Source organism: Opisthorchis viverrini, assembly GCF_000715545.1.
Source record: "Opisthorchis viverrini unplaced genomic scaffold opera_v5_139, whole genome shotgun sequence".
Taxonomy (NCBI): Eukaryota; Metazoa; Platyhelminthes; class Trematoda; order Opisthorchiida; family Opisthorchiidae; genus Opisthorchis; species Opisthorchis viverrini.
Genome location: NW_008751795.1, coordinates 737,292 through 761,504, shown reverse-complemented (window position 1 = coordinate 761,504; position 24,213 = coordinate 737,292). Strand labels below are relative to the sequence as shown.

Genomic DNA, 24,213 nt, shown 5'->3' with positions numbered 1-24,213 from the left:
CGTGGCTCCGAGTCGGCGTGGACTTTGAGACCCGTTAGGAATTAGCAGTTCCTAAACCAGTGTATAGAAGCCGGCATAGTCCCACCATTTGAGGTTTGTAAAGCTTTATCATTTTATTATTGTACTTATAGTACCGCATTTGTAGATAAACCTCCAATTGAAAGAATTGGCTTTTGGGGTTTTTTCGCGTAACTCGACGTGGTTCAACAGATTGCTGGAATCAATCTATATCCCGTACGACCTTAATGAGCAGTAGAGCGGTTGAACTCGTTGTGAAGGCCACAGTACAGCAGAAAGAGCGCTGTACACAATCAATCCACACATGACATCCTCTTGAGGTTTTCATCAAGACCCTACATTTGGTACACCCAAGATTTTCGCCAACGTCCTCCTCAAGATTGTGGGCACGTAGATGCTTTCAACTGTCAACGGTGAAAATCTAATAAGCGTTTTGTCCTTTGAATTTATCGTATTCTAGGTGACTCTTGTCAGCTTACCACGTTAATTGTTGTGTTTCCTTCACAGAGATTGTAACCCTGGGTATACTTTTCCCATGAAAGGTCATCTATAAGAAATTCTTGCATGTGCTTTTTACGTTTGATATAAAGAAAACCTCTGGAATGGGAAAAGCAAAGTCCTTTGGGTGATGGAGCACCAAGACGATGAGTACATTACTTTTGACTAAAGTACCGTCTTGGTTGAAGAGACCAGCGTATTCTAGGAGAACATGTTAGAGAGGCGCACCAGCTCCTCCTGGTAAAACTCGTCTAGGGAACAACCTAAAATCCCACAAGGTCAGGGTAAAGCGTTGGAATGGTTGTCACGCTCTTAACCTGATAATGCGATAACAGGTCGGACCGAGGTGGAGAGTTACGGATGAATTCACCATGGTGTGGCAGCAGCTTGGTGCCCCTTATTTTTAGCAGACGGGATTTGCAGTGATTGTTTCCGTTGTGAGAATAAGTGTTTAGTTCCCGATTAGGGGTAGTGCCGGAGCTTTTGTGCACATCATTTCTACTGCCAGTTACACAGTGGTAAGGTCAATAAATGAAAACCTGTACCTTTGAAACAGGAAAGCTTAAATGGATGTTGGGAAGCTTGGACTGCCAAGGATCGGTTATGTCGCCCTTAGTACCAGAACTGATTCAGAGTTTCACCGTAGCCAGGCCAGCAAATCAACCCTTTCTGGCATACTGCATCAGGGAAAATTGTAGCAGCACCGACCGGTCCGGACGAATTACGTCTCTTCTCTTCGTCTCATTCGGCAGGGTGTGATGCGCACGAGATACATACTGTAGCAGTTTGTTAGTGAAATAAATGTCAGTAATTGTTTACCACGGAATCCCCGAAGTTAATATAGGCACAAAATTTATCTAACTTAATACAACAGAACAATCATTGCCTCTGTATCAGAATTTCGCGTCCTGCTACACCCCACTGCATTCGTCCGTGCACGGCTGTGTATCTTGGATAAATGCAGCATAAGCAATATCACAGGATGTCCAAAACATTCGAGAGTTTGCGTTTCCNCCGTTTCCCCTGCACGAGTGATAGTTATAAAAGGGTGTTACTTAGCAAGATCTGTGTGATATTTTTTTCAAAAAGTTCAAAAAATTCACAACCTCATTACCTAGGTGGCTTTGGAACAGAACAATAAATTATCTAATATCGGAGTGTCCCAAAGAACAAGTACGGTGAGTTCTAATTACCGAAAGAATTATTTCTAAAACGTGTTGACTTACTTTGACAAGTTCCAATTCCAATTAGAAATTCATAGCCCTTCTGACAAATGCACTCGGTTTCCATCTTGAAGCGCCATTTACCGTTGGGCAAGCACTGTGCACCACTACTTTCCACAAATCCTGCACTCAAGTTCTTCAAAGCGGCACCTTCAATGCACTGGCCCTTAACAAAACGAACTTCCGAAGTGTGTCCCGCGCGTGTTTCTATGACCAATTGGGATTAAACATTTTGCCCTAAATTTACAAAGGAACCTTCATTGTGCAACTGGGGCCAATTTATGCTGATAAGCCAAAAATCACCGTACAGATGTATTCTAATTAAGAATTCTCAACGGTGCTGATCTCCGCGAAGCTCAAGGGAGTTTTCAACCCTGCCCTCCCGGATAGTGGTTCGAACACTTGGCTCTTCGGGCACGAGTGGCTGGTCAACAATATGATTAAGTCGCATTTAGAATGAAGCGTTACCCATACTTCACCGACAGAATCCACATCACTTGGTCACATATTGGCTGACTCATCGAGTGACAAATTCTCAGATACAAGTTTCATTCATAGGGTGAATTTACTCATCCTGTGAGCTACTCATAAGTGGTTTGCCCTAAGGATCATGAAGATTATTGAACCTATGAAGAAATATATAATAACTGGACACTATGTTGAAACTGGGGGCGCCGTGTTCAGTGACATTTGGCGAAAGAGCTGTGAAAAGATTAAAACAACTAATTTTGACTCAAAGCACTTTTTCACAGCCGTTTTTTATTGGGTAGTTTTGTTTTACGTCAAACTTGAGTTCAATTCTTTGAGCTTTGAATCGGTAAAACAGTTTCAGTATTACGCGCGAAATACCCATCCAAAGGTTACAAATTTTTGAGGGGCCAGACGGCCTTACTTTGTAATGGTACGCGCCGCAATGTTGAATGCTGGTCGACCTGAACAAACCAATAGTTTGACTTCAATGGCTGTAACGTGACGTTTTTTGGAATCATCAGAAAAAAGTAGTTCATTCTCATCTGATCACCTTATACCCATACATTTGTAAAACCCTCAACAACTGATGAGGTAGAGTTGCCGTTATCCTCTCCTCTCGTGGTAAGAATTCACTACAGGGGACGATCGGCTTTGCTGAAAACAAATAAGTTCAAAGTACTTGGCAATGTATCCAAGAAAATGTACTTCATGATTCTGGTATTCACCAACTCATCTACGTTTAACTGTCTCACATATCAAATTTATCAAAAACAATCCGTACATGCCCTTTCATGCAGTGAATGGTGTTCACTGCTGTTGCCATGACACAGTTCCTCTCTGGCTTATCTGATGTGTCTCTACTCTTGATTTTTCATGCCCATACCCGTCATCTGTAAACTAAACCGGCAGGTTTATACAAACATACAAAACACAATATTTCGCAGCTATCCTGGCTGATGGTGCATTGCGTAGCTGGCACTACAAAGATACCGTCACCCGGTACCTTATTTTTCAATCAAGGTTTCGTCGTGTCGTTGAAATCAACATATGCTGAAAATCCGAGAAACATCGTGCACTCATTTTGGAAATCATCAGCACTGTGCACCTCACGAAACTCAGAGGGTTTCTAGTGCGACTAGTGGTAGGACACAGCCGTTTGGTCAGGAGTGATCAGCTCTCACCCAGACAGGTCGAAATCTCAGTTAAAATTATTCAAGAATCCAACAGATGGCGCAAACTGAAAACGTTTTACAAGATAAGTGAAAGTTACTCCTGAGAAGTCTTCGCTCGAGGAACCAGTCAGTATGTAAGCAAGTGGTGTGGTCTCCGTGATTGAAGGATGAATGTTGCTTCATCCTGTCTAAGCGCACGTTATTCACAACAGTGATCAGAAGTCCTAAGCAAAAAGGTTCAGTGTTCAAATTACTGCCCGGGATGTCACGGGTACGAAACACTGTGGTTCCACTAGCTACGCACAGTTGAGAATCTTCAAAAAGATTGAAGCATCCACACATGGCTTTTGAGCTTTCTAATGTAGATAAGCTTCACTGACAGGAAGAAATATCTATTGAAAATTACCAACTATCGTAAACACTATCAGTCCAAATTTTTCTACTGATTAGGGTCCAGCATCAGAGACTCTGTGAACGCAACCATTCTAGGTTGAAAAAACCTATTGAAAACGGTATTTTGAGGTTTCTTTTTTCTCGAACCTTCTGGTTGTACGTTGACTGGTAAACGAACCAAATAATGTTGATCGTACCAACTATCGTAAACACTATCAGTCCAAATTTTTCTACTGATTAGGGTCCAGCATCAGAGACTCTGTGAACGCAACCATTCTAGGTTGAAAAAACCTATTGAAAACGGTATTTTGAGGTTTCTTTTTTCTCGAACCTTCTGGTTGTACGTTGACTGGTAAACGAACCAAATACATGTTGATCGATTGTCACCAGAACTCACAAATCTTTGCAAATTCTTTCTCCTAAATGAAGAACAAAAGGCTATCGGCTTCCATATGCACCTTTACTCACCACAATCACCGATCGATGACGTTTCAAACCCCTCGTTTGCTTGTGCGACTGGCCTTCGAATACTCTTGATTATAACCTGCTTTTTTATCTGTTTACACACCTTCGAATTTAGCTTATTGTCATTAATGAATCCGGAGCGACCCAACAGATCTACGCAGATCAATGTTTTAGAGTGTCTGAGTTCTCGGCGGTATTAATCAGACGTAATTCACTCTTTTGTCAAATGCTTCCTATTGACCAACAGACTGCCTGTGCAAAAGCCCTCTGCACTGTGAGGCAATGAATTCCCGGTCTCCAAAGTAACTCCGCTTTAGCTAGAATAAATATAAAAATCCACTGCCAAAGCAAATGCAAATAATTTTTGTCGGTCTTTGTCTCCTGGTGGAGAGGAAACAGAAACGCGTGTACTACTTAAATCAACTAACATGAGCAACACCCCATTGTAGCATTTAGCAAGAAATATAACGGCATAAAACAGCGGATGTATATTGGTGCTAGAATGCGTTCAAGTGACTGGTTTTCTGTGCAGTTCCTTAGCTTAATTATTAGCAAAGACACTGTGGTCAATGGCAGCTCGCTGCTAATTTGGAAAAGTACTTCAGTAAGAATGACCGCAAACCAGTATAACCTTTATATATATATATATATATATATGTATATATTGTATAATATATTGTGAATAACTAGTTTGGACTGGGAATTCTGAGCTTCAACTGCAACATTCGTGGTGGATTCTCTGACGTTGGGTAGGGTTCAGTGGTTTATTCAGAGGAGGCTTTTTGTCAGAATACTCTTATCCTTTCAGTCGAATATAGTACTTATGTTCATGGTTTAGATTTCGGCCTGGAAATCAAAGCTAACCGTACGTCATATTGTCCTACTGAACCAAAATCAAAAACAAGGCTCGCACGACTTTCCCGACATTCCGAACCTTCACTCATCCTAGAGCAGAGCATCCCACCTTTGGTTAACGAGCAACCAATCTGCAGTGTGTTTGGCTCAACCAACATCGGGGATTCACATTGAATGACTTTGTTCTACCTTACTCTCCCAGTGACAATTTCTCAGACGACGTACGAGGTGAGGTAATAGGTCTTTTCCCCTACTTTATTTACGACGACTGATTGGTGCAATTTGAGGACTTGGATAAAGGGTAATCGGAAACGTTCTACTCTATTCCCGGTAACGTTCTGTTTGTTTACATGCAATCGGTGTGCACTATTCCCTTGGTTGCTATCAATTGGACATTATCAACCTGCAAATAGTAGACGCTCTGAGTTACGGGAGTGACCTGAAAACCTGGGAGCGATATTAGTCTAAAACGTGACTCTGCCGTTTCCATTATTGTTGCTGTCGGCAGAAGAAAGGTTTATACTGGGCTAAATGAGTGTACATCGTTGGACTTTGTTATAAGCTGCGTACAGCAAGGGAAATACTGGTCCACTTTCATAATACTAGATCGAAGCTGAAACCAGAGCAACGATCTCGACTGCATTTTCATTTTAGAGGTGAGATAACTCGGTGAATAGCGCGTGATATCGCTGACCGGAAGGTCCATAGTTCGAATCTGACCTTCGTATCTCGACACCTCGTGTCTAGGAAGTATCCCAGCCCCCGTGCTCCCTTCTCGTGGCATTGCAGTTAAACTCAGAGTGCATGTTACAGCGCTTTCATTTTCATTGCTCATGTTAATAGTATAAAGTGTCGTGACCTCGAGTCCTGTAAACTTTGTGATTCTTATGATATTCGAGCCTCAATGAACCAACTAGATGTGAATCTTGTATGCATTCACAGATATAAACCCTTCTAAGCTGACCATGGTGCAAGCCTGGACGTCAAGGACTGTGTTGGTTACCTGGTTCCTAACAACTGCTTTTCGTTCCCGTTCAGAACAATGTTTTCACAGGATTAACATTTTGCATCTTGAGCAGAAAATATCTTCAAATAGATCGTAAACTTTTAGGGATGTTTGGCGAACTTATCTGAATAATCTGCAAGGTATATTTTAACTTTCACCCACTACCATTAACTACAAAAACCTGAGGTGTGTTAAATCATCTTAGTGCCTCCACATTGATCAAGTTAATTCGACCTGAAGGCTTTTGTTTCTTACGATGCTGAGCAAAACTTCCTTGTTGAATCGTACATGTTAAATATTCATTGAAAAACACCTCAAATAACATCTCTAGTTTTTTGAAACCGAATTCGTTTCACTCAGGCTGAGGAGTGAATTTCTAACTGGTTTTAAAACTGGTAAAATATATTGCCTGCAAAAATTATTCCTTTTTGTTTAAGATACGTGTCAGTGCAAGAAAGTATCAGTTTTTATTGCAAGCAACAATCTGGTTGAAACATACTTAAGCGTTTTCAATGCATCTCAACTGACTTCCAAGCGCACAGTCGAAAAACTGACAAAACAAACGCGAAACTCCAATGGAGCAAATAAACGGACGCGTGACTGAAGTAAAAAAAACTGAAGGGGAAATGGCTAACACTTCCAATTCCTGGATGTGAAATCTACACTAAACAATGAAATGTCGTCTTGGACCATGGTTTACCAAAAACAAACCTGGATGAGTTTGTATCAGCGATTAGGGTTTTTAAACGTTTGAGAAGAAAACCAAAATCTAATGCACCCTGAAAATCTACAGTAATGGCGCAGTCGGTAATGAGTGATAGTGAATGCACTGTGAAAAAACACAAAGCCAGAACAGCTGAAGGCAGATAAACCAAATATTAAGAAACCGTTCCTTGTTCTACTGAGTGGAGTGGATGGGTTGGGTGAATATGTCACACGTTAAATCAGAATGCTAACAGATAAGACATTATGTAGTGGGATTTTTTCCTGTTAGTGAATTCAGTCCATGCTCAGAAGCCGAAGAGCACCGTACAGCTGTTCCATTCTTCTCTGGAATCATCTGCTATGGACACTTCACATAGGCCTCAAACAGGCGACCTCCCGACGGTTATTTTAACAAATAACCTGGCCACTTTCTGTCAAAATCTCCAACGGTTCGGGCGGGCTGATCATTGGCTAGATTAATGATGCAGTGCCGGTGATGTGCCCCTCATAGCGTTCTTGAAATTTTATTGGTATTAAATTAATTAGCAAAATAAATGACTGACAAAAATGAAATAAGAACACAATAAAGGACTGGCTGCAGTGATGATTCATTTTTAGAGGCGTACATACACCTTAGTAGTTATTTTATTTGACTCCAGTTACCCGGAAAAAAACTACGTTCGGGTTGTCTGGAAAAAAATTTAGGTCAGCACTTATTTAAGGCTTCATCAAGCCAGTTGACGACTACTGTCCTCGTGCGCACCAAAGTAGAAATAAGTCACTCCAATCCCGTTTGTTTACTGTGTGTATAGTTGCTGAGGGAAATCCACAAAACCTTGAAAATTCCTTTCAAAATAGCATGTATTTAGCGGAAGGCACTCGGAAAAAATTTCACGGACGAAATTATATCTTGCAAGTGGTGCCCATAGTTAAATGTTGTTGTTATGTAAACAGCAACTTTCTGTATCATTTTGCTCTTTATATTGATCATAGGTTTCTTCACTAGCGGTTAACTCACACCGAAGTTGTCTGATCAAGGTTCTAGTTGAAGTAAAAGAGGTCTCACATTGGATGTGTTATCGGGAAAATGCTAATTCAGACGACGAAACAACCTTGGTGCCTGAACAAAAAATAGTGAGTCTGACGCCTCAACAGGTTTACCGCCGCGCTCACCCTGTACGGGTATGCGAACTAGGACAAATTGCTCGAGGAAAATTAAGCGCCCCAAATATCCTTCGAATGTTCACTCTGATAGCAGAGTGGACAGGATGAGCTGCAGTAGTTCCTTTGTTTAGGGTCTCAGTGGTAAGAGTGTTCTAATTCAAGCCTAATGCTTTGGTTTATAAGCTGATAGAGGGATTTTGACCCATTTTACATTTTGAGTTAAAATTATCCGGTTTCATTTTAGTTAGGTGAACAATAGCCCGTTAGCTGAATTTTTTAGCTTGAAAAGTGTGAAGTAAACCAAGTATTGTCAACTGTCTGAATAGCCGCAGACAAAATAAGTACATTCGTTAGTGGTCGACTACCGTAGATAATTCCCTCTTTAACACCCCATTAAAGTGTTCCCTGAGAAGATAAAGATAATGCTAAAAAAATTCTGAAAGCTTCAAGACAAGATTGAAGGAAGTCATGTCTGTTTGGCTGTAGAATACAACCAATATGAAAAGCGCTTTTCCGTCAACAAACGTCGCAGTCTGCTAGCCGTCTAGAGTGCACGAGAGTGAAGACGTTTTGGTGTTATAGTATAAAACACAAGACTTCGGAGCAACAATAAAAGAGTTGAACATTTTTGGTGAAAAGACGTCCAGTGTGGACCATCTACATGGTTTAACCCACCAAGGTTAGGAAAGAGACAGAAAGAGTCTCCAGTAGTCACAGTTGAAATATGGGCTCAGACCCAAAACCAGCAGGGTAATTGGCAAAGCTCGATAAAGTGGAATAAAAGTTAGGACATGGCTAGTCTTGGTACATGTTACTAGGTGCGATGGGGAGTTTACTTCCTCTTACACAAATGAAAATCAGCATTTTTTGCACCCACCGATTATTATTATTCGCTAGCCATGTCCCTTTGGTTTGTGACCAAAAAGTACCCAAAACCAAGAATTCATGTTTTGAACTCACCTGTGTCAATGCGCAGGCTAAATGAAAAACAGTCAAGTGATCAACCAGAATGCAGGCACCGCGATCACGCAGAGCCAGCTGAAACCAGCCTTTCTGCGACCGAAATTGGATGGTAATACTTTTGAACGGGTTTGATGCACCAAAGTCTGTCGTACTTTTGTTCTCTTCATTGGAAACTTTGTGAAGCAAGTTAAAACGCTGAAAGACATGGATGTAAATGAGATTTACGAGAACTTTTAGAATAAGTGCAAAGTATTTTAAAAAATGACGGCGTGTTACTATTTGTACGATATTCTCCTGGGAAGCTCTGATATGTTCAGTTCACACTCGTTTGAAATGGAATACCGGTTTCGGACGATGTGTACGAACCACGTGAATTTAAATTTAGTATCGTTTTTAGCCCAGGGAAATTTACGAACTGTGTTCAATACCAAGAATTAATACTTTGTCACTGCTAGATGCCATTATTTATTTGACCTTTTTCATGATATCTTGGTAAAATTTCATGTCATTTCACTTTTTGGTTTGTCTCCTAGAAGCCGTTTCAGGCATTCAGTTGGGTGCAGACTTCCTTGTTGGTTGCAAACCGTTGACAACACATTCGCCGGCTATCACACCGTGGAATACCAAGTCTAATTCAGTGTTGTACATGGTCAAATCTCGCTTAATCAAGGATGAAGATATTTTCAATTTCAAACAGTTCTTGGTTAATGGGATGCAGAGTACGTGATTTTATGAAGGAAAACTTAAGAGATTCCCATAAACCACTCATTGTGTAACTTTTTGCTTTTTGGTTTCCGTGATATACTTCACTTTGCGCAGCTTTCGTGAATGAATTTACTAGGTGCACTTATTTTGATTCAAACTGTATGCCAAGTACGCAAATATCTCTTCGGTTTTTGGGTAAAAAGTTGGTTTGCGTTGCAAATCTGCGAAGGTCATAATTAGATTGCAATGCCTCTTTATCTACGATAGAATAAATTCTTTTGTGTCACCATTGGCGCAACCAAACGTAATTATTCCCTACTCGAATTTCGGCCACGAAACCTCCTCCCAATGAATTTTAGGCGTAACTTCTAAAATTAGGGCAAATCATAAAGTCTCAGAGCGACTTGCTTACGTAACTAGATACCCTATATTAATTGACAAACTTTTGTCGGTTTCTTGTGCTATTTTTCCAATCTTCATATGTAGATCTCCATGACGTCCGGAGGTTTCCGTTTTACGAAATAAACGAAGTCCCAAGAGGCATCGTAACCCAGAAAGTCCCAAAGTTCATCATTAGGACTTCTTTACAACCTAGATATTTGGGCGCGTCAATGCGACATGAAGCGACTGGTTTGTCGGTGAGCTTGTTATGCTAATACTGTCAGCCAAGCGCAAACGAGTAACTTGATACCGGCTATAAACAAATTTGAGCCATAACTCAAAATTGGATTGGTGAAATCTCAAAAACCAAGTACGCAAACGAGTAACCAGTGGCACAGCATGACTATCCCATCATAATTCTGAAACAAAAACACGGGTTTCGCAAATCATTAGTGATCCAAAGTTAACGAAGGCAGAGTTGGAACCAAGGATGTTCAATCGAGATAATATGGTCGAATTCTTCCTAATTGAGTTATCTATCAAATGAGAAGATATCGTAACGATTAGACTGTAGGCAGAATAGCCAATAAAATTTTTAAATGGCGCTATCCAAGAAAGTCATCTTACTCAGAATTATGTACCTATTTAGAAAATCGCGAAAAAAATAGATATTTTCACATGATCAGGACGCGCACAACATTTGCTTCAAGTCATTTGTATAGTTCTCACTTATTTTGAAAGTAATTTTAAAATACCGGTGCTTTGCAGTTACCAGAGCCGATTCGAATCTATTTCCAAACATGTAAGTATGCGCTCTTAGGCCTTCTAACAGCAAAATAAATGCCAGTTCATGGGGCAGGTTAACATTACCAGTAATTTGTTTGTCGTGGGAAAACCAGGAACTCAGCCTGGGAACTCCTGTTTACAGAGCAGTTGAGAAGGAACTATAAAGAAACACGTCCTGGGCGGTGCGCACTCACATGGGTTACCAAAATAGGGAGTATTTTAGATCAGGAAAAGCTCAACTACGTTTATATTTAGAAACGTGAAAGTCTGTTCTTAACAACCAAAAAATGGCGGAGTCACAAATCCCAGTTGCTCGTGAAAATTGACATGCGGATGAATACCGTAATCATCTAACAGCAAATCATTATGAACGAGTTGTCTCAAAATATCCTGAGAACCATTGCCAACGTGACAATAAAGGGTAGTGCTTGACAAATGACTCACGTTCTGGCTTTCTCCGTTTTGGGATTTTGTCGAATACTGCACCATCAAGTCGATGCTTTCATGGCAGAGCATCCCGTGTCCATTCTCAAAATCTGGACCCACACCGCAGTGTTGGTTTTGAAAGACAATGCCAACGTGAATGCTCAAGGTTTCCTCAAAATCAAACATTGGACTAAAGAGCCAGTTTTCATGTCGGGTTTCACCAGTATCTGGAAGAGCCGTTTCGCCGGTCGCCGAATTCTGGAAATTAAGAGCGCTCTTATTCGAGGCTTTTTGGGTCACTTTGAGCTTCGGCGTATCACAGACACTGTAGACTAAATGCCCCGTACCGGCACGACTCTGTGGACGCCACTGTGACAAAAAACATGCATATATAGGGTGTGAAGTAAGCAGTATATAAACATAAATGCGGAGTAATTAGATAGGGGAGTTTAGTAGACTACTGAATCTTTTGTGCATTCTTCTCATAAAATTCTATTACATGTAATGAAAAGACAAATTTCAGCTTTAGAAATCGTATTTCCAAAACGATTAAATATACGACCAGCTGCCGATCAACTTCTGAGGGACTATCGATCGCAACTCAGCGATCTGTTCGGAGAAGACCGTTTTTCAGCATAATGACCTTGTGTGGAATACTTCGGGTGGACGAAGCACTAAACAAAAGCATATACACATAACTTTCGTCACTAACATTCACATGGGAGTGGGTTGCGGGTTATAAAGGTGAACTGGTTGTTTAGACAGAGGACTAATCATTGAGGACTACTGATTTCCTGACAAGCCAAATACCTACATTTTCCGATTCTGTGATGTGAAGGAAAAAACAGCTTCATCACATTCCACATTCTTGCGCCATTTCCCATCTAGTCATCTGGATAGATATTTTAGTTGCGATCATATCGTTGGGAGGCACGCAACAAATGCCGTGCATAAATCAGTTCATCCAAGTACTTTCGGGAACACCCACAAGGAACGGTATGACCAAAGCTAGCTAGTACGTTTCTCTTTTCATCGTTTAAGGAAGTGCTGTCATTTGAATGAGTAGCGAGTATTAAAGTAAGCTTGTTCAGCCAGTGTATAAAACATGTCAAAAAACAACATCGTTGGTTTGTTCCTCTGGTTGCTCTATATAACAGAATAAAATGAAATGCTCATGGTCTAGAATCTTTCACCATGTGCACACTGCCTTCGCCACAATGCGAATTCTAAATTCTCCAAAACATGCCGCTAGCTTTCACAACTGTATTGAGATTCTAAGTAGCGAGGGTGCATATACTGGCTTCACTGTCACTACAATTGTGTTATGATGGAACCATTTGTTCAAAGATTTATTTTTGACCCGTTTCTTTAGTTAACTGAGTAGATGGTTTTGCCTTAGTGTTCCATGTTGCTGCGACCAAAACTGTCCATTTGGTTGCTCATTTACTTCAGTTAGAATGTGTAACATTTGTACCACACTCCATCGACTACCTCAGCAACAAACAAATGCATTCGCCGCAGAACCTCACTAGTATATGCCTTCCGCTATAGAGGTGAACGGAGTCAATGACATAGTTAAAAAATTCAGGTAGCGTGATTCGGAGACAGATAAATTCGAGAATGCTGTAGCACACACACTCAGTAGAGCGATATGGATGGCATTTAGGAAACGAGGATCGGCGTCATATGAGAAAAAGCCTCGGCCGAGCGACTTTGTTCCACAGGAAAGGAAGCAACATTCAAAAATTAAAAAACTAGCAAAAAACACTTGCGTACTACGATTTAGTCAAACCACGATATTCAGTTAAGCTGCACATCCAGAGGGCGTACAGAAACTTGAGTTACACTAGTTATAATACAAAATATGCATGCATTGGACTGCTCTTCGGCAAGCAGTCGGTCGTAGAGCGGTAGTAGAACGAAAAAACTTACTCCAGATAAGAGGCAGGCTAAACATACACATTTTGTAGAGATATGCAGTCCACATCCTTGTGCCTACTAAAAGTAAAGAAACTCCTTGACTCACGATCTCAATATTTTGGGCGTGTCCATCGTGCGCTACCGAAATAGCGATTAAAAATAGAAACATCTAACGGAAGTTCAAATCCCGCGGGTTAGTATAAGAAATGCGCAAAACGTCATGTTATTTAGTGCTTGTGAGTCCTAAAAGCTTGGTGAAACAGTATGTGGTGTATAATTTGCTCGCATTTTTGAAAGAACGGCTGCTTTCCATGGGACTACAAGTTGAGCTTTAACGGAACATTTAATCCACTTTTCCCCAATGACAGAACACCGTCATCATTAGGATATAACGGCACACTTTGCGTCAAACATCATGGAGGCAGGCACAAAAGATACGGGGACCACGCAAATAAAGTATCCGTGCTTGTAAGCGTTTTAGAAAATTCAAATGATGTTTGTTCAACGCTCTTTCTAATGTTTCTGTACGAAATATTGCGATTTTTTTAAAACCAGGAATATATAGAATACAATAATGACATCATTTACAGGGGTTGACTACAAAGGTTACAAAGGCATAAAGGTAAAGTAAAAATATGTAGACAAATCTGAGCAAGATTTTCCTCAATTTCACTTACCCCCACATATTTAGGTGTATTCTTATACCATCCACGCCAACCAGACTTCCTTGTATCTTCCATGATGACTGAGAATTCAAAGTAAGATATACTCGTTCATAGAAAAACACCGTTTTACGTACCGGTCGATGAAATGGCAATTAATCTATGTAAAATGTGACTTATTGAAGTACTAACTGTTCATGCAGTGGTGATTGTCAGCTATCGATTGGATAGGGCAAGATTTTTGAATATGGTCAGATGGTGATCACAAAATCAGACGGTTATGTTGATCTTTAAAGTCAGACCTAGAACCCTCGCTGCTCTCAACATGAATATCACTAACCAGATAAATAGTCATATTTCTAATGGACCAACAGTCAAATAGAATGGTCCACACAGAATCCAGAAGCCCTGTAGTCCTTCTACAGAGCAAAAGGGCGACTCAAATTCTCGAGGTCTTTGCCACAATGAATACTGGAAGCATAAATTTTACAGGACCAGTTGTGAACTGATTCACGTGAGTCTCTGGTTGGACACACAAAAAGGTGTGTGCTGTTTAATTGGATCCTTTTTTCTTAAGATTACTACACTATTTCAACACATCAGAACAGCCACAACGGCTGCGTTGGCCAAAGATGAAGACTGTCCAGGAAATGACATTGTGCATACGAGTCCCTCACATCATGCAAAAACGAATCAACGACAGGTAAGCTATCCGAGGTTCCACCGTAGATTCAACTTGTTTGTTGCATTTTGAATGATGACCAGTGTATTTCGGAAAGTTCAGTTGGGAATCATTGGTAACTAAACGGTTTCCCAGACAACTTAAACAATCTCACTCTACTTATAGATGCCGCATCATCTCAGTAAGGAAGCATACGAAAGTTAACTCATTCCTGCATAGAATACCTCAAACCAAGCATCTCAGTCTGCCAGCGTCTCACACTTACACATTCCATTGCACGAGCCGTCCTCCAAACAGTGCACGCAACGTAAGTTCCTAGGCCTTTTTGTCCGCACACTTTACTGAATCACGCAGCACTCTTTTCATGGTAAAGATACTACAATCCAATCTTCGGCAAAGCCTATGGTCTGTCGGTGAAACATCCATCTGAGAAGTCGTTGCTCAAGGAGCCAGTGTGACCGCCTGATGTGGATCCCGAGAGTGAAGTTTGAGCGACGCTGCATCCTGTCTAAGTTCGAATTAACCACACTGCTGGTCAGCTGCTCGTGGCCAAACGGTGTTCAAACTACTAGTCGGGAGGTCACGGGTTCGAGACTCTTCGGAGTTTCGTGAGATGCGCACTGCCGATGATTCCCAATAAGGATGGAACAGCTGTTCAGTGCTTCTCGGCTTTTCAGCATAGACTGACTTCACTCACAGGACGAAATCTCCATGTCACAGAGGTTCTCCAGATTTCATCATCACTCGCTTAGCTATTCATTCATTGGTAAAAAGATTATTGATAACTACTGACCGAAGTGGCGTATCTACAAGTGTTTCTCACACTGATGATAACTGTTTTACTACTCAACGTTCTAACCATTGTCTGACCAGATCTGAAAGATTGCTTGCAGACACAAAATAAACGGGATGTTCTTCGTTTCCTCGGGCACGAAATACACGGCGACAGATAATTATATAGCTACTGGGTGGTTTGTGGTAGCTGTGGGTTTTTACGTAGTTTCATAGATTTGCATACATTTTGCTCCTTTGAAATTGGTAAAAGATTTTGTGCTTAAACACAGCGTACAGAAATTCGTAGGTCGTACACTCATAATGGCAGTAAAATCTAACAAGCAACACATATACAGACATTCACGCATTTCTTGGCTCAATAGTACCAGTTTTCTAACTGCAAAGTGTGCAAATTAACTGTTATACTTCAATTTAATAATAAGGTAGGCTCAGCGGGACCCGGTCAAAGAGGGCGCCTTTTGAGGATTTCTTTTTGGGGCTCCAATCGATTTGCCTCTTTTTAGCGACAGGTAGTTGTCACCTCGGTTAAGGGATTATTTAGTACTGAGGTCTGATATTCACGCATTTCTTAGGGATTTTTGATTTATCGGAGAAGTTTGGTGCCTGAAGCCAGATTAACCTGGAAATATTTTCTGTCCGCACCCGCTGAGTAACAAGTTTTCGAGCCTGATGTTGTGGTAACTTCACGTATCACTGCAGCTAAATACATCGTTTTGAAGAACCTAACTTTGGGTTAAGATTGTCTCCTCCGTTAGTCAGAATTCGTGCAACGATCCGTAGCGCTGCATCCAGCGCGTATTTGCATATACTACATGGCTGCACGGTTACTATCCCGCGCTGTGTAAAACTGGTCTGAGTTGTCATCACATTATTCATATTTCCTTGTTCGTATTATAAAACTATTGTTATTACTTAACCAAAGGCTGTGTTTGACTGGATGAGAAGCCTGTATTACTGCCCAAAAATAATTCTTCTGGATTTGTGCCTCAAAGTGTTCATCTGGGATTCGTATTCCAAACATTTCCAGTTCTTGTATCGAATCACCAATGTTTTACTGTGAAATCCTGCTCAGTCGTTCATTTGAATCCCCATATGCTTGCAACTACCCCCTATCTTGATTGGGTGACCACTAACTGCGCTACAGCAAACATGTTTGCTAGTCATCGGAGTACTTCCCCCCTCCCCCCCCCCCCGATCAGAAACTGATACTGGTCACAAACATAAAAAGTGAATGCAAGCGACGAATGCGAAAGGGTAAAAGGAGAATATGAGATAAAATAGAGAAACGTCTCATTCGAATTCATGCCACCAGCAGTTCCAGTCAGATGAGATGAATCTCAATATATTTAAAAATTTTGGAGTGGAAACACGCGTGTAAAGACCAACAACCAAAGAAAGGACAAACAATGTTGCATGCTCTTCAAGGCGCGGTAAGTAGTAAGCACAATCAAGACTCCACATCAGGCAAAGTGTCCGTCATACCGGGTCTGGTTTGAGATTAAATGGCTTGAACTGGGCAATTTGATTGCAAACGTTTCATCAACAATCGAGATGACATCATCAGTGCGTTATTGGGGAGCGAAGTTTTGAGTAGCGGTGTGTTAGTGGTTGTGCTTTGAGTAGCGTTACGTGTGTGTTAATATACGTGCTGGTAGCCGGAGATTACCATTGACCGCGATTAGTTGTTCGGTCGGGCGGTTCTATTGGTTGTTCTGTTATCCCGTGTCCTCATTCGCCTATGCTCACGTGACCTTTGAGCTTGTCATCCCCCGCCCTCGTAGTCTGGTCGATGTTGGAGTGACCTTTGTCCTTCCGAGTTCCGGCTTGTGACCTTCATTGATTTGACTCCGAGGAGATCCTTGTTTCTTTGTTTGTGAATTCAATATTCGGTCCTCCTTGATTGTTCCGGTTGAGATGTTGGTCTTTTGCACGTACAGGTGCGTAAGTTGGATCAATTCGATTCACAGGTTGATCGAATCAGCCGTGGAGTACCATGCTTCCAGAAATTCTCTCCCGTGTCACGTGTCTCCATATGCCAAAGATTTGCGTTTTCCAGATTGAATTTGGGACATTCTAGGTCCTTGTGTATCGATATCAAGGACAGGGGGTTATGCCTCCTGACAGCCGCGTTGTGTTCCTTTATTCATGTACATAATTTCCTCCCAGTTTGTCCAACTTAGTACTTGTTGCAGTTGTTTCAGTTTATTTGGTATATCACACTGTTCCTCTTGGTTTTGTCCCGTTTGTCCTTCGGTCGAGATTAATTTTTTTTAGAGTGGTATTCGGTTTGTGGGCCAAGAAGCTTCTTTTTTGAGCCAATAATCTGGTGGCGAGCTCCGATATATTCTTCAGATAAGGCAGGATTACCCGTCTGGTGGCTTGTTCTTGCTGTTGCTGTTGTTGAGATCTCTTCTTCTTCAAGCTTCTCTTGATAGAAATCCTTGGATATCCATTGTTCTGGAACACTCTGAATGGATGGTTCTCCTCCTTCTTCTGTAGTTCCTTGGTGCGGCAGTGTGTCTCCACCCTCTTGAACAAGGTTTGGACGCAGCTCTTTTTGTGGTTTACTGGATGATTGCTATTGTAATTCAGTATTTGATCCGTATGAGCCTCTTTGCGGTATACGCAGGTTTCCAAGGTTTCCCTCGCACGGGACTCTGAAAACCTACGCTACCTGGGCTACCGACGTTTTCCCCTATAGAAAAACAATGTCTCGTGTGTTTGCCCCCGGGTGTTTTGTAACACTAGGGTTTAAAGAAGGTAGCGAGGCCTAAGGAAACTTAACCGTTTTTGTTTTACTTAAAAATGGAACAAAAATTCCCTGAACCTTATCTTTACTGTCCAAAAATTAAAATTTAATTGTTTTATTTACCATTTTGAAGAGCACGGTTTTATCTGAATTTTTCTCATGAGTCTCACGAGGCAAAATTGTCGTACACATCCATCTGAGAACCCTACAACAGTGACCTATCAGTATTGAACTCGGATGTTATGCTGTCAATGATGATGATGTCTGGGTGCCGAAACCGGGTATTTCATAACGAATGTTACTTCCGTCTCAATACATTGACACTTTCAGACTAATCGACGACCACGGACCTACTACGCCTGCACCGTGCGTCGCATAATTCTTCAAAAATTGCATCTCAGTTCCATTGACGCCACAACGCGTTACCGAGAAACACCCTTGTAAATTCATACAGTCCGACACTTGTTGGAAACCGCAAATAATCTATTCTACATGCCACTGCAGGTCGCTTAAACACTACGCTGTTACGCAGGAGTGAAATATTTATTTCCCAGTGGCTCAGTTGACAGAACAATTTGACAGTAAGAAGTCGCATTGCGTTTTCTTGGGAACGCGTTCAAGATTTTCAAAACTCCCGTCTCTTCTACATCAAATTGGAGGATGGCTATATGCCTATATATGCCTATCCATGTGGGCTAACAGCCGATACGCAGTTGAGTGACAAACAAGAGCCGAAAGTAGCCCAGATTTTTGTTGTTTCATCAGTCATGCATAAATCACGCTCAATTTTGGATTCTTCTTGGTTTGCCTTACAATATGCGTGATTTGAATCAACAAGATCGCATAAGATAATCATAAACAATAAAAAGCAGAGGAGAATGAACCAAAGGGTAGAACACCTATAAAAATTCCAAGGCCCGTCCATTCGAAAGGTACACGATGGGCCCCTTTATGAGTTTTTGAAAATTCTTGCGTTGATGTTTCGCAATAGACTTCTGCAAGTTTTCACTAATCCAATGTACTGCAGCATTCCACCCACCCAACTTCCAAGACGCAATACTTTTTTAGTCCCAGCATCTTAATCGTTCCTATTTCCCAACCGTGTTCTCAAAAAATCGTCGTTCGTTGAAACGGCCGACATAGAAACCTCAGAGACTTGCTTGTGTATGATACTATTTGGTCCCGAACTCCAGTCTCGCAGTTTAGTGAGCCACTTGTCTTTCCCCTCTCGGTAGGTTTTAAACTATTTGATCTTGCGCCTGCAAGAGGAACGTCCTAGTTCCCTGGACTTTCAGATGGTTGAACTGAGAAACACGAGGAAAGGAAAGAATTTATCTTCATCAATGGAATGACTTTTGCAGAAACACGTAAATTTTTCTGATGATTTTCGTTGATTTTCGCGGGGCAAGCGTTTTTGAAAATGGAAAAGAAGTTGGCCAACTTAAGATCACTGTTGAGGCACAGCGCATTTTTGATAGTCTGTGCCATCTTAGGAAACCTTGCAGTTATTCGATATCATCCTCCCCAGTTTCTTCTTTTTGGTGCTTCCCCCGGCTATGAATCCGACAAAATGCCGAACTATTAGACTAGGTATACCAGAAATCGCATGAAATCATGTTGGTGGAAGTTCGACAAATACATCGTTATCGCTATACTACTGATGAAAATGGTGACAAACAAAATGTCGATATTTCTCTGAGGACACGATTACGTGACAGGGAGTTAGTTTGCTGTAAATATCCCCGCGTTAACTGAGTTAAGAATTATACACAACTGCTTTCGTCTTCATCTAGAATAGCTGTGAGTCGTTAGTTGACATGAAGTAGATGTTGATTTTTCCAGCCTAAATTTGTACCAACATTACCAGCATAATTTTACGCGTGGGGCGATTGTCCGAGCGGTGTAAAATATCGGAGTAAAGTTGAATAGCAAATAAGAAAATTAGTCTGCAGACCAGCCTAACCAACGTGGGTCATATTCAGATTTGTTCGGTCCCATTCAACTTGTTGCTTGTGGAATATACAAGCTAAATGAATTTGGTTGGTTGCGCCATTGTGTCCAGGTAAAACAAACATTCAAGTTCATACATCACTGTCTCAACCCTGCGGAAAGTGGGTGTCTGCGTTTGATGTGGCAGTTCTCCCCGTCTTTAGGAGCACGGTACTAGTCGTACAGGAGACGATCATGACGGGAGAAATAATATTCTAACTTGGTGTCTGGAAGCTGAAAATAGAAACGAGAGTTCAAACAGTAATTCCAAGAACAAGACACAAGTGTGTGTCACTTATCTCAAACCTGATTTGCAATATAAAGGTGAAGTGTAGAGGAACGGACGCAAATGTGATTCAATTTCAAGGTCGACATTTACCCTGACGTGGTTAAATCAGCAGAAAACATAAAGACAATGCGAAGTAATTTTTTTGTGTGATTACGCTGGTGAAAGCAGTATTTCTTTGGTTGATCAACACTGTAATCAAAATGTCCTAAACAAAAATGTGATGCCTTCCATCAGTCTCTTTGACGCTATATTTCAAAGAGCCAAAGGATGTTATATAAGGATTGTCATATAAATTCTATTTTTGGTGTGTGTGCCAACGGCCAAGGAACTGCGGCAATATTCAATAATTTGAGATTCTCCGGATTCCTAGGTGATTACCATGTCTGGTAACAATATCTCCGTCTAATTTTACTCAAAACCTTCTGAGTGTATGGCTTTGAAAAAGGTGGATAGATTTTGAAGGTTGTAGTCCTTGGAACTGGAATAGCCTTGAAGGTATTTAAGCATAGGGCTTAGAGTTGGTACGGCCCCCTTGCCAATTAGAAAATGGCGTGAATGTGGCCCATTATGTTGACCATGACTAAGGTGGTGGTCCCACTTAAACCACCCGCTTTCTTCCATGAGGTCATGAGAATGATATTTGCTTACCAATTTGTGCTCCCAAATTTTGTGTGAATAAACACCAACAACACACCCTTCCCAGACGAACAGTTTATGTATTTTATTGAGTTATTTCTGTGAGAACATAATTCTTTCTTCTATTCGAACAGGATAAACAACTTGGAGAGTGCCCCCATTTTACGGTCAATGATTGGTTCCTTATGATACCACAATAAAATGATACAATTTGACCAGTATGTGCATACAACTGTTATTTTATTTTAGTTTTCACTGAACTGAGTATGCTCCTTAGAAATATTTTGCTCCATGCTCTAGGAGAAGTCAGCTGAACTTTATTTCTTCGTTTTCTTCCTCGTATTAAGAGCCAATTGAAGGCCAATAGATAGGATTACCAATATTGGGCCACCAAGCTTTGAAGTCTTGTACCTAAATCTTGTACCTAAATTTGAAGCAGACAAGTTGTATTAAACAAAGCATTGTTGATCTTATTTAGTTTTCATATACCAGTAAGCGACCGTTAAACTGGGTCCTATCGTCACAACTAAATATGAAAATCTTACGAGCGCACAATCAATTGGAGAGCTCATCCATTGCTCTTTAGAATAACATCACGTTAATTATTGTCTCAACCGCAAAAATGTAACTGAACTATTCAATTCCCTCCCCCTGGTGTGTAAACAGTCATTTACTAATTTTATATGACAGCTTTGTTCAGTACATCGTGATGCCATTTGTACCCACAAATGCTGTGATTGAAGGCCAATGATGTACTCATCAAAGCTCTTCACCGCTGGATGGTTGTCACATGGTCTAAATGACTCCTCAGCTGGCATGCATTTGGTGGCTTCCAAACACCACGGTGAAAGCGCTTGTGGTAAAACGCGTGCTGGCTAGGAACTATTGGGGTTCAACACAACTAAGGAACTCTTTCTCAATTATCTGTGCAGTTAGCGGAAGCCCCAAATCGGCCACGAATATGAGCCTCATCAGGATTTATTTTGCCAACCTGAGCATTCTTATAACCTGCTAACATCTCACTGACCCAAGCAACTGTGACAAAAATCGATAGAACTGTAATAACTTCAGAGCTGCCGTCCCTAAGAGCGTATGCTGACACAACAAAAAACAGATTCTGCCACCTTCACGTTCATTAATCTTGGTTGAGTTAGTCAACCTTACATAACAAGGACGACTTTTCACTGGAATCTAGTCCAGTGAAATATCTTCAACCCAGGGGCTGAACACAGTCCTTTCGCCGTAGATATCACAAGGCCCCCAAAGGGTGACGTGCGAGAAATCTGGGTTCATACCGAGCGATTTGAGACGCGTGACGGTACGATGGTTTTGTATGCCTGCTTTGGATACAGAACACATATTGATCAAAAGAGAGTAAAAGATCTGAGCAGAATCCACTGGTTGCCCGATATGACAGGAAGTACGGACTTTAAAAGCAACAATGCTGAACAGGCTTTTTGAATTTAATATGGACATATTTATATTGATTTCACTGAACTGAAGTATATATGTAAAACAAGAGCTAAATGAGTCTGAATAACTTGGCTGAGGTGGGAGTATCCACTGAACGAAAGCCTGCAATGGCATATGATACCCCCCGATTGCTCAGGCCGATGGTAAGATTGGGTTGAGGTACCTCAGCTTGAGCCATCAACTCCAAATTCCAAAGTATAGGGCAGTGGGAGGATATAGGGTTTTGTTTTTGGACTATCTCTAGACAAGGACTCTAAAATATGAATCGCGCGGCAGAAATAGTCAGGGTTTTCTCGAAGGAACCTTCCCGGTGCCAAAGACTCTATAGTACCACCAACTTGGTTACAGAGGGCTAGATTGATATGAGGGATTAGGGACTTCTAACGTAGCTACGCACAGCAGGTACCTTCCGCGCATTACAAGAAAAATAACTCTATAGATAATTCGGCTGCCTTGAATAACGTACCTGCGGTTACGATCAACCGTTAGGGGATCCCAGTTTGCAGATTTTAGGACCAACTTTTTTCAAGTCCTTTGGGGGAAGGTAGCTTCTCTGCTGTCATAAACATCGACAAGTTGATCGCCTGAAGAAAACACATTACCACCTTGGCACTTGTAACGAAGAGAATAGTATGAATTTCCCTACAGACCACCGTGCGGTCTCCAGCTTGTCAGTCGGTTTGACTTACCAGCACAGACCATAATTCTGTTGTATGCCACAGTTTGCGAACAGGAAATCACGATGGTCCACACTAAGGACCAGCGTACCCACAGCGCTTTATCAAGCCTAGTAGTTCGCACCCCTAAACCGTGTGAGGCATTCCAGAGCCCACTTAAACCGCCTCGGATGCCCTAGAGCCGTCTAAAAATCAGTTCCATTGAAGCCGATAAGAGTTCCGATTTGTTAAATGCAAAATTCAACCATAAATATATGGCCTGCAGACATCTTCGATTCATGATTTCCCATACTGTCGGGTTTTATTTCATCCCATATATATGATGCAAATGTGTATGCAAATATATGATGGGCATATTTGAGTAGATTTCGAGTAGTACCATTCATTATCTTACGGGAGACTACTCACAAATTTCTAAAACCTCTTCATCATCCCCCGACCAGTCTCCCCCTTTTGGGGTCACATCAGGTAAACGCAGTCTCAGAGTTTCCGCTAACCTTATGCTCTAACTAATTATTGTTTCCCAAATCCCTCCAGGGATAAAGTGTTAATTCTGAAGTCCTAAACAGAGAAATAAGAAAATTCAGCAGTCGTACGCAGCGGCCTCTACAGGAATTCGACCGTTCATTAAACACGCTGGATTTCACCAGACCAAAATTAGTGAGACTAACTAGAAGCCGATTCTTTCGCTTCTTGATGTAATCAGTCGTACCGATTCAGACTTTCAACAAGCCTCCCCACCATCAGCGAAGCCAACTAACCTCCTACGCATACCTTGTATTATATCCAGGTTTTCGTCCTCATGTGTTGTGCGCCACATGCAGATGAGTGGAATTAACGTTAACAGACCAGATAAGCGCGCTTCAGAACACTTGCTTCGCTACTCGAGTCAAGTGGCTAGCGGATCGACCCATGGATTGTAATCTGTGTCGCGAAAACCCTTCCCATCGATCACGAGACATTCTTACCATCGGAAAAATAGATGACCCCATCACAGCTTTTAGAATCTGCGTGCGCGTGGCAAATGCATCCATTTGCACATGAAATTGGTTTTGATTGGAGAATCAATTGAATTCAGCTGAACTTCTCATTTGTGATGGTTCGATTTAA

At 41.4% G+C, this 24,213-nt stretch overlaps 1 protein-coding gene across 1 annotated transcript in view; it reads right to left on the bottom strand.

Moving 5' to 3' along the window:
• Positions 1-11,600, bottom strand: part of T265_14075 (hypothetical protein) — a gene marked incomplete at both ends in the record, with an annotated part of 18,402 nt that extends 6,802 nt beyond the window's left edge. Inside the window, 4 exons of the mRNA XM_009171918.1 lie at positions 1,743-1,946; positions 2,632-2,671; positions 8,931-9,128; positions 11,250-11,600. Coding sequence (XP_009170182.1) covers positions 1,743-1,946; positions 2,632-2,671; positions 8,931-9,128; positions 11,250-11,600 — 793 coding nt within the window. The remainder of the gene's footprint in view (positions 1-1,742; positions 1,947-2,631; positions 2,672-8,930; positions 9,129-11,249) is intronic.
• Between the last annotated feature and the right edge of the window lie 12,613 nt (positions 11,601-24,213).